Raw genomic sequence first — 11,310 nt, forward strand, 5'->3', positions numbered from 1 at the left:
GTGGCAGGAAACTAAACTGAACATCCCCTCTCCTATCTCTTAACTACTGGATAACAAATAATATCAGAGCATGCCCTGGAAAAAAAGGATTGACCATAAAGATCAGTTCTAATTATAGCTGAATGCCAAAGTCGATTAATATAATTGAAGAATTATTTCCCATGTAAAATTATTCTGAATTTACATACAAAGTCACCAGATTTCTACACTCCTGCCTTCCACAGAGCACTCCTTAACAATACTCTATTTTGCACAAAGCCTATTGTCATTCCTTTGATTATAACACCTGGAGTAAGTAGTACAAAGACCCAACTATAATGACACAAATCAGATGGTTGTTATTGTGTTATTTGCACATTTCTTTTAAACAGAAAGAATTTGAACAATTCACATGATCAAGAGCAATGGAGGTCAATGAGTTGAAAAAAAAGTTTGAATTTGTTTACTTTTTTACATTAAAACTCCTTAATTTTGGGTGAATCTGCATACCATTTATAAATAATTTAATAAATTAGAACACTACATACAATTTGTAGACATCAGAAAATTACTATGAGCTGTACAAGTATATTGAAATATTCAAGAATCTATTCTAGACGTGTAGAGAACCGGTTCTCAGATGCCAAAGTTCAGATATTAATAGATTTGATCTTCTTGTGAATACATAAACAAGATCCAGTTCTTAAAAAATTCTTCATCACTGCTTCCAACTGAGTCAGGAGCATAAATAGATAATTTCAGTGAGTTTCTACTAGACAGAGCTTTAAAATTAGAAAGTCACTTCAAAAATTAATGAAACAGACATGATTCAGAACCAAAAGGAAAACTAGGACACTGGTCAACTTCAAGAGAGTTTGAAATTTTAACAGATTCTTTCTCAGTGTCTGGATAACAATAACAGTCAATACTTGAAATTATTACCTACTTTCAAATTACGTGAGAGTTTATACACTTACCGTTAATCCATTTGGCTTCTGGATTATGAACTATGAAGTCTTTTCTAAAGAGATCTTCCAAGGATAATCTGGTTTCTGATGAATTTGTAAGTTCATCTAAAGCAAACATAACAAGATCATTTTAGATAGTTATTAAAAATTATACATTGTGGTGTTTGCAAAACACTGCAATTATAGAACAAGACGTCCTGTCAAAAACGATAACAATACTGTGCTTTTTACTTTTTCCCCCCACAACAAGAAAAAGTATCACTTTTCTTCAGCAAAGCTTCAGAAAACAAAGCATTGGTACCTTTTGGACAGGACAACCACAGAATGTAGTGCCTGGCTATTTATTATACGGGGATGGTAGTGGCAAAGCTCTTTCTTACAGACCACCAGTGCAAGTGAAGTCTGATTACAAACCAATACAAAAATTTCCTGAGAATTAAAGTATGTTGGACATATCAATCACCTTATACTGACAGAAAGTAAGTAAAAAACTCCTGTAAGTAAATTTGGTACCAATTTCACCTATTCTACAAATTAAAATGAAAAAAAAATTCTACATGCACATTTTATAGCCTGGGCTTGCCAGTGACAAGAACAGTATAACATTTGGCTAACAGCCTTGTGTTTTTCCCAAACATGACAGAACCCAGGAATATTGTGCTTCTGAACATTAGCCAACATTGACTTTCAAAACAAAAAAATAAATTGCCTGGATCTAAAACCATCCCCATGCTTAAGAAAAAAAAAAAAAGCTCTGCTAAATTCCGCTTTCCTTGTGCTGTAGGCCAAATAAATAAGTAGCAAAGATTCAATAGTGAACTGTCACAATAACATGTCAAATCAGAAATACTATTAAAGCAAAAAGTGTTAGCGCCAAAACACAAAACCACAAAGTTTCCATGAATAATCACATAATGAACAGCAGCTATGCACTTCACCTGACTTCTTCAGGCTATTTAGGACAGCAGCTGCCAAAAGCTGTTCCATTTGTTGCCTGTGCCCTAGCAAAAATACGCTATGAACTTCCTACACAACCAACCAGTTCGATGCCCAGGCTGATTTTTTTAATACTTTTATCATTATTGGGCAGGTTACCATAAATTACTGCAGATATTTCTCCACTCTGTGAGCTTTTCCCTTGCATCCTTCCTTCCATCCACCTTCTCTATGTGAGGAACTTTTTGTTAGTCAGATTTTGTCCTTCCTGATATTAAGCAGTTCTCTGATGGCAGACCCATAGAAAAAGAGTATCTAGAATCACAGCAGTCAAGCAGCAATCTTGTTATCTTTGTGTCAACTCAATATGTTACCAGCACTTTTTTAACAAAGAAATGTCCTTTGTATAGGTCGTATCCTGAAAAACATTTTGGATGAAAATATGATCGTTCACAGAGAACAAAGTCAATTGTAGTTTCATTATTGGTCTTTATTCAGCCAAATTTCTCAATTAGAAGCTCAGCTGAAAGCTTACTGGAATCAACAGCAATAAGATATTTTTGCCTTTAAACATCACTACTGCCTGCTGAAGCCACTTTAGCTGGTATTAATAAGGTGCATCCTTGCTGTATTGAAGAGAAACTGCTTTTTAATGCACATCATAAATTTACAATAGACACAAGCCACCACAGCTGCTCATGCCACGGCACTGCTGCATTTTCATGGTCCCAGATCGCAGCAGGGACTCTGTAAACACCATAATCAACTCTTCTTGCACTTGGTGTCTTATAAGGCTAAGCATGCAGAGTTGTTCAAATCCTGCCTCATAAGACAAATATTGTAATCCTTAAATAAGCTTTTTGCCCTCTTCCTACCTTCCAAGGATCAAAGTACCCTGTTCGGTTTTTTTTTTATTATATTCTACAAGTCCAGCATGGGACACAATATTCCACCCGCAGTCTTACTAGAGCTTTACAGCAGAGTAACATTATCTCTCTTGATTTATACCTAATCCCTCTGTTTACACATCGTGGGACTTGTTAGCTCTTGCTCCTGCCACACACTGAGTTTTTATCTTCAAAGTAAGCACATGTTGTTATATATGTTTTGCTCAGCTCCACAAATACATTCCATGTCCTCAAAAAACTACTTCTAACTTAACAGCATCAAATATTGGGTTCTTCATATGCCCATTTTCCCCTTTCTCCATAACCTTGCTGACTGCCTACCCTCAATAAGCTGTTTTCTATCACCTATTTTGACTCAACACACTCTGATCCTGATGCTGTTTATGATTCTAAACGAATTTCCCTTCTAACCTTTCCTGAGTCTGTTCCTACTTATTGTGACCCCTTGTAACCTGCCAGTTTGTCAACTAGCAATCAAGCTGACACAAGCTGTTAGGTTGCCAAAAAATTGTCTTACCCAAGATAGAACTTTTTTTAACTGCTTTAATAAAAATCACTAAAACAATATATCAGCTGTATACAGAAAGTCTATCAGAGAAGAAAGGAACACCAGCTCTGCTCTCTGTACTCTGATTCACATGCCTGTCAAGAAAACATGATATAAATTGGATTTTAAAGTAAGTTTTTAAATTACTATTAGCATTTCTAAAGTGGCATCTTTGTGAAACTTCACTGGATGTTTGACAAGTAACTCTTCTCCTAATGCTAAGTCTTTAAAATAGAGCCCTGTTTGAAATCCTTGACACTAACTTTCCACTCTATTAATATCTCAGAGGCTCAGTTTATCTATAGCATGATGAATTACACATCAAAACACTATACTGGGTTAAATTTTCTCGAGCACATACATTTAGTATGTACTTCACAATGTTTACACTCACAGGCGGGGAGAACAGAAGGGGGATCACCCTCTATGTCAGTGACCAGCTGGAATGCACAGAGCTCCTCCTGGGCACGGATGAGTAGCCAACCCAGAGCTTATGGGTCAGAATTAAAGAGAGAGCAGGGATACATTACATTATAAAGGGGGTCTGCTACAGACCACCTGGCAAGGAAGACAGAGTGGGTGAGACTCTCAACAAACAAACAGGGGTGTCCTCACATGCACAAGCCCTGGTCTTCAAAGGGGACTTCAACCACACCAGTATCTTTTGGGGGGGCAGCACAGCAGGGCATAACCAATCCAGGAGGTTCCTGGTTGATGGCAACTTCCTTCTCCAAGTGATATGGATACAGACCTGCTGGAGCAGGCCCAGAGGAGGCCACAAAGATGCTCAGAGGGTTGGAGCACCTATCCTATGAAAACAGGCTGAGAGTTGGAGTTGTTCAGTCTGGAGAAGAGAAGGCTCTGGGGACACCTCAGAGCACTTTCCAGTACCTAAAGGGGTTCCAAGAGAGCTGGAGAGGAACTTTGAACAAGGGCCTGGAGTGACAGGACAAGGGGGAATGGCTTTAAACTGAAAGAGGGCAGGCTTAGATTAGATATTAAGATGAAATTCTTCACTGTGAGGGTGTTGAGGCACTGGGACGGTCTGCCCAGAGAAGCTGTGGATGCCCCATCCCTGGAAGTGTTCAAGGCCAGGTTTGATGGGGGTTTGAGCAACCTGGTCTTGGAAAGTGGCTTTGCCCATGGCAGGGGGTTCAAACAAGATGATCTTTAAGGTCCCTTTCAATCCAAACTATTCTTTGATTCTAGGATGTACTTGTGGGGGTTTTTTTAAGACTGCCTTTTACCACTTCGTATTTATTACATTACAAAATAGCCTACTATCTCTTTTTTATTTCTGTTGTAAATTTTATTGAATTATTCCTTGAAGGAGTTATATTTCCAATGTCCTCACATAATTTTTCACAGATTTCTATTTCATTCTGAAATTATATATATATTTATGTATATAATGATACAGATTATAGAAGATAAAAACAAAACCAAATGTTGAAAACTAAAAGGCTACTTTTTAACTGTACATCTAACTAAAAATAGTTCAACGACTGATGTGTATTAATTCCAAATGACAAATCTATTTGTGATTACCAAACTAGAAGACTGCAAAAGTAGAAATTAATAGCCTTGTTACTTCTCATGAGTTTATATGATATTATTTCTGCAGGCTAAAAGTAGTCTACACATCTCATAAAATTTACCTTCTAACTTAGCAAATAAAACTAATAATTATGTTGTGCAGTATACCATTAACTGAAGCTCCCTATTGACTTTTCTGTGGAAAAAACGTTTTCACGCTAGAAATTAGGATAAAGGCTTCATGTTAAATGCCATGGAAAAACACCACTAGTAAACTGTATGCAAGCTAACAGGTATATTGATAACTTGGAATTAATATAGTTCCTATTGTGTTTGCGTGACAAAGGAAAAAAAACTTGCCTTAAAGTAGTCAGATATGAAAAGCTGCTTGCCAGTGTACAGTAGTTACAGGGAGTCTATACAGCATTGACCAGAAACCTGAATCTTCTGGCAATGATTCTCCACATCACAAAAAAAAAAAAAAATTTTAGTTTGTTTTCTATTAATTTAAGAGTAATATGAGAGATGGTATCGAGGGGTCGATCTTAACCCTGTTCTAAACAGTTTTTCTCTCGTATATAACCCAAATGGATTCTCTTCTCTTCTCAAAACCTTTCAAAAAGAGCATTTCTTGCCAATTTGGCTGGCCTAAATGTTCTCTAAAGGAATTTTTCTTTAAAGCTGTCCTTTTTTTTTCATCATGTGACAGTAAAGCAAACCCTGAGTGTTCTCTGAGTCTGTGATTAGAGGTACATGCCAGTTTGCTCAACAGTAAGTACATCTATCAGCAGGCATGGTTTAAATGCCAATATCAATATCTCAGTAAAGGAGTCCTGAGTAAAGCATTTGAGTCTGCCACATCTTCAGAAATTGTAAGTTAACATGAAGGTAGAACTACTTTCAGTCCCTAAATGAAAACACAGCCTTAAGTGTTGTGGCAAAACACCTATACAAGGGTAGCAACGTCTGTACAACTCTTAGATCATTCTCAGGTGATTTTTCATATAAAAGCTTTCAAGTGCTAATCCTTCCAGTTGAGTATTTCTCACTTTTGAAATACCGATCAACAGTGGTCAATCAGATAGGTCTTCACATAATTCCTGCAATAGGGAACATACTGTCATGATGTAAAGCAAAAAAAATAAAATATGTTGATTTAAAGGCAGGAGTGATTTAAAGGAACTGATCTCTAAAAATCTACCTATCAATATTTCAGTATGTGCAGGTATGTAACGAAACTTTGAAAACATGAAATAGAATACAAGCAGAAAAAGAAGGATACCTGTGTTATATTTATACTGACATATAAAATAAATAATGGCATCTCATAAACAGCTATTTCTGTTTATGCACCAGTCACTAATTCCCAATATAAAGATATAAGATTATTCCCAAGGTATTTTCTTTTGTTTAAATACTTCTCAAGCAATCAACTCCAAATATTATATAAAAATAACTAGATTCATAATTAAGTTGACCCAGAGGACAAACAGGCTCCTACTCTGAAACTCCCAAGTTTTTCCACACTCCAGTTCCTTGCTTTAACAACAGTAACCTCATCCTTTTGTATCTTCATGCACTTTCTTTAGCCTAGCACTTATTTAATTTTGAAGAAAACTAGCAGGGATATTTGCCTTCTACTCCCAAGTACAAAGTAGTGTAGCAATTTCTACTTGATGGGTGCAATGGGGTTTATTTAATGCACTCCTTATTCCATAGAGATTCACTTGTTGAGCCCCAACAAGTGGTTATTGGACTGGGCGCTCATTCAGATTCTGCCACTGATGTCTTACATCACTGAATGGTTTGGCCTTCCATTTTTCCATATCTTTGTTGAGAACACTAAGATATTCATAAAGATTCTGAGTATTATTATAGATTAAAAGCAAGATAAAAGGTACCAAAATATTACTAATACTGTCGGTACAATTTACTAAAACCACAACTATAATTACAACACAGATGCTTCAGACTTGAACAGAAGCTATAAGTAGGTCAAAATACATCTCTTATTTCAACGTAGTTCCTGCTTCTTGTTGTATATTCAAGTTATATTTCATGTAATAAAAAAATACTAAAAAAAAACCAAAACCAAAACCAAAACCAAACCAAAACAAACAAAAAAAAAACCACAACATCAACGACAACAAAAAAGCAAGAATTTTCTTTTAGTTTTAGTACCAATTCCATATTTACTGGAAGCTAGAGCCTCTTTGAAGCCTTTTGCTTAAAAAAACTTACACTTTCTTTTAAAAACTTGCTATCCCATATGGAAGCATTGATCTCTCTACTAAAAAAAGGTAGGAAAGCTGTTGCTCAAAGTTTGAGAGAACTGCAATGACAGCTGTGAGTGTACACAGACATAAGAGTTTCTTATATTGTGGACAAAACAACTGTAGGCAAAAGAGACATTGCTGTTGAATCTGGCATATCAGTAAACACACTTTTGCCTCAAAAAAAATACAAATGAAACAATCAGGCTTCTGAGCAACAACGACTTGAAATGATTATCATCTCCATAAAAAGAAGCAGTACGATGTACAGTGTTTAGGGGAATTTACATGAAATCTAAAAAGCACCCATCCATATAGGCAGAACTAAATAGGGAAAGAACTCTCTGATGCTCAAAATGGTATTAGAAATAATAAGCAATGCACTCTGAAGTATCCCAAGGTAACACAGGAAATAATTCCCTCTATTTCACTGAAGATCTAAATTCAGACCTATTATATTTTATGAGAAGAATTTGCTAACCCAAGTATTTATGTAACAGATTAGTGGCACCTTAGAACTGAGCACCTCGCAATAGCCAGATCTGTGATGGGCTCCAACTTTCTCCTCCCCCTAAATGCAAACATCCCAAAGTGATCTTACATATATTCATGATAAAATAGCTTCGGCTACAGTGCTTAGTACCTGCCAGCAGACCAGTAGAGTATCAAAATATTTTCTTCCAAAAATATATTAATTAATAATGAAAGTGAAGGGGGAACAGCACTGATTAGGGTCAAAACAGGGAAAGTAGCTGTCCTACAGTGTGCCTCCAAATCTTTCTTTGGCAAGCATTTCCAACCTGCAATAAAGCCCAGTTTTACGGACCTAGATCATTGTGGGAAAAAGGTTTTTATTTATATCAAGCTTTACAGTCTCTATGGGATATCTCAGAGCATCTGAGCTGACAGAACTAGTTTTCACTCGCATGGTTTGAAATGAAATGTAGGTCTCAGTTTATGTAAGCTTACAAGCAAGCTCTCTGGATTTTGAAACAGCCTTGGAGGTGTTGTAATTCGCTGAGCATTTTTAACATATTTTAAACAAAAAGTTAACATTTCCCTAGGTTGTTTATTCTTTTTCCACAAGTGCCTTCGAAAACTTCAGTTTATGATTTTTACATCATTAATAATTCTTTATAGATATAAGAGTCACAACTGATCTTTATTATTGTAGATTCCAGCATAACATTTGATTTTTTGCAAGTCTTCCAAAAAGCTACCTCTCCTTGAAGCAGAAAACAGTCTTCTGTCTTAAAGTGTACCAGGAGACACTACCATTTGCTCTCAAAATCTCTTTTCTGTTATTCCCTGAAGAAACTCCTATACACTGAGACTACAGCAGCACAACTTTGCTTTTATTTTTCTCAAGTGTTCAACATGGAAATAGACAGTAACTCTGGACAGCACCAGGCATATATAACATATATTTAAACAAAACAGAAGAAGCAGAATAGTCCATAGTATTCCTACATACTGTCTCCAGCTGTGTTATTCCCTCTAACAAGCAAAGTTTTTTGATCCTTTTGCATTCAGTCTCATCACTTTCCTTTCAAGCAGTAGTGGTCTACTGCTGTACTTGTTCATGGACAGACACAGCCAGCATCCCTTGATGATTTCATCCAGTGACCAAATAGTCTGGAACTATTATTTAACTAAAAAGTACTTTAATAACCCTTTGGTTTACACAACTGGGGCACTTCAACGGCAGAATATATGTAGAACAATATTTACCTTCTAGGCATGCCATGCAAATCAGGTACTTTATGTTGTAACTTTAGAACTGACAAAAGAATTCAAAGATATTTTTTTCTTTAAAACTTGTGCTGCGTTTCCTTCTCAGGTTCTATGATATAGTTAAATGGTTGTTGACCCAGTGCTAAATAAAAAGTCTTTGGAAAAATAAATCATACTAGAACCGAAAAAAAAAAAGTCAATTGCTCTTTTAGTCTAATACTTGTGCTCTCCCTTTTTTTTTTTCTGTGACTGAACCATTAATTTCCCCTATTTGTTTTTGAGAGAAAGAAAAGGGAAGAAGCCTGTGCATGTACATATGAAAGATGCACGTTCTGATCAGTGAGAAGTTTCATTCTTGGAATTTGTTTCTCATGACATGCAGCTTTCTCTTAGCTCATCTGTGAATCTGAAACTATAGCCCAAGTGACAAAATCTTAAAGTCAGCTCACATCTGCTGGAGCTAATGAGGACTGCTTGTAGCCATCCCCAGGCTGACACAATCCTAAGGACCTATTGCCAAACCCAAGTGCTTCTGCTCTACAAGGCCTCCAGTAACTGTCAAGTCCCTACAGGCACAAAATTTGTAATAGCCACAAGTTAAAAATGCTCAAGGGCAAGAGATACTTTAACAATTATATGTCACTTTTCATGACTGCATTATGAATCATACACCTTTAATAAGATAAAATAAAGAAGTAGATTACCTGGGGTTAAAAGAATGACTGACATAGTGATGAGTGAACAAACAACTAGAATCACCAGGAGCGCAATAGCAATTCCCTTCCAGTTCCTCTGCGGAGGGCTGTTACTTCCAAGTTCCTACAGGAATGGAAAAAAATAAAATAAAAGGAAAAGACCATGTTTCACAAACATACATTTCTAGAACTATTAGTGATAGGAAAATTGCTCAGTGCATACTCATAATCACAGTACCGGAGGTGCTCATGATCCCTCCCTTGTCCACAGTACACAGAGTCATCCAAAGGTGTGTAACTCTTATGCTTTTTAATAGATCCCTCTCTTTTTTTTTAATATATAAATATGTAATTTTATACCCTTAAGAGAAAATCAAATCATCTGATGCAAGCTGTCCAAAATACAACCTGTGTTAAAATGTGCTGAACATAAACTTCAAGACAGTATCACTAGCAGTTTATAAGATAATTACAGAAATGAAATGTAGCAATTTACTGTAATTCTACCTAACACGGTATGGACCATAAAGGTTTAAATACACATCCTTTTTAATGTACACTATTAAACTTATTTGTAATAGAAAACATTAACAAAACTGCCTGAGGCTGCAAGTATTCCATCTGAAGCTACAAGCTCTTTTTCCCTATACAGTAAATCAACTGTTAACTGCTCCCCTATTAGTTATAAAAAAACAACAGTAGCTTATAACAAATGTTAAATGGATGCTTCTTTAACTACTAGTGCACTTAAACCTACATCCTGTGTGGTTACACGTTTACCTTCTGCCAAGCTCCATTTAGGTTTGTCAGTAATAGCAATGCATTGTCTGTGTTCATGGTACACTTCAAGACCAAACAGCATGTAAACATCTAACAACAGAATGACAAAAATAGTACAATTGTTTCTTACAACCCTAACTTTCCCTCACAGAAAACAATATTTTTTCTATCTATATCTCGAAAGCATAAATGTTTCTTTGCTACAATTACTCGTACCTTTAGTATCACAAAACTAAATGCTATCATAAAATTGTGAAAAAAAAAAACCCTGGGAGGAACTTGTGAGAAGATCCTACTTCGTCCTACTTACAAAGGTGAGGTATTTATACAAGCACTCCACAATCAACACAAGCTCCCACTAAGCTCCAACTAAATACCAGGTGGGGTAAAAATATGGCTATAGTTCACGTTTGCCCTTTAGTTCACAACAGCATGTAAAAGCTTCTCTACCCCTCCCACTGCCAGGACATGCACCAGCAGAGCTCTGTGAGGCTGCCTCTCCACTGAATGCACAGGGAATGACTGCCACGAAAGATGAGAGATTATGTGGAGTCTCTCCTATTTGATCCTCAATACTGGTTTTGTTAATCCTGTGATACACACCGAGAATGTTCTTTCATTTTTTCCACTGGGCAAAAGGGCAGAGGGATGAGGACAGCCACCTCAGCCAGCTTATTCTATGGGGAGGACTAATTTGCAGGAAAGCACCTCCTTGTTCTGTTTTGTAAGCTTCCAAAAGCATGTTCAAACTTTTTCACATGTGTATTATTTCATTTTGCTTTTCTGAGTTATAATGAATGTGAAACGGAGAAGTCTTAACAGAAAGAGGTAATGCTCTTGTGACTTCTTAGCTGACACACACAACCTCTACACCACACATCGCCCACAACAGCAGCTCCAACAGTGTCTTTAACTTTTTAATATTTTTTTTAGCCACTCAGACATTCATTTCTG

At 36.4% G+C, this 11,310-nt stretch overlaps 1 protein-coding gene across 1 annotated transcript in view; it reads right to left on the reverse strand.

The window, feature by feature from the left end:
* Positions 1-9,700, reverse strand: part of DPP10 (dipeptidyl peptidase like 10) — a 213,796-nt gene extending 204,096 nt beyond the window's left edge. The window contains exons 1-2 of the mRNA XM_027637169.1: positions 9,586-9,700; positions 957-1,052 (exon numbers count right to left, since the gene is read on the reverse strand). Coding sequence (XP_027492970.1) covers positions 957-1,052; positions 9,586-9,610 — 121 coding nt within the window. The 5' untranslated portion in view covers positions 9,611-9,700. The remainder of the gene's footprint in view (positions 1-956; positions 1,053-9,585) is intronic.
* Between the last annotated feature and the right edge of the window lie 1,610 nt (positions 9,701-11,310).

This window comes from Corapipo altera, unplaced genomic scaffold (genome assembly GCF_003945725.1).
Source record: "Corapipo altera isolate COAL_440 unplaced genomic scaffold, ASM394572v1 45, whole genome shotgun sequence".
Lineage (NCBI taxonomy): Eukaryota > Metazoa > Chordata > Aves > Passeriformes > Pipridae > Corapipo > Corapipo altera.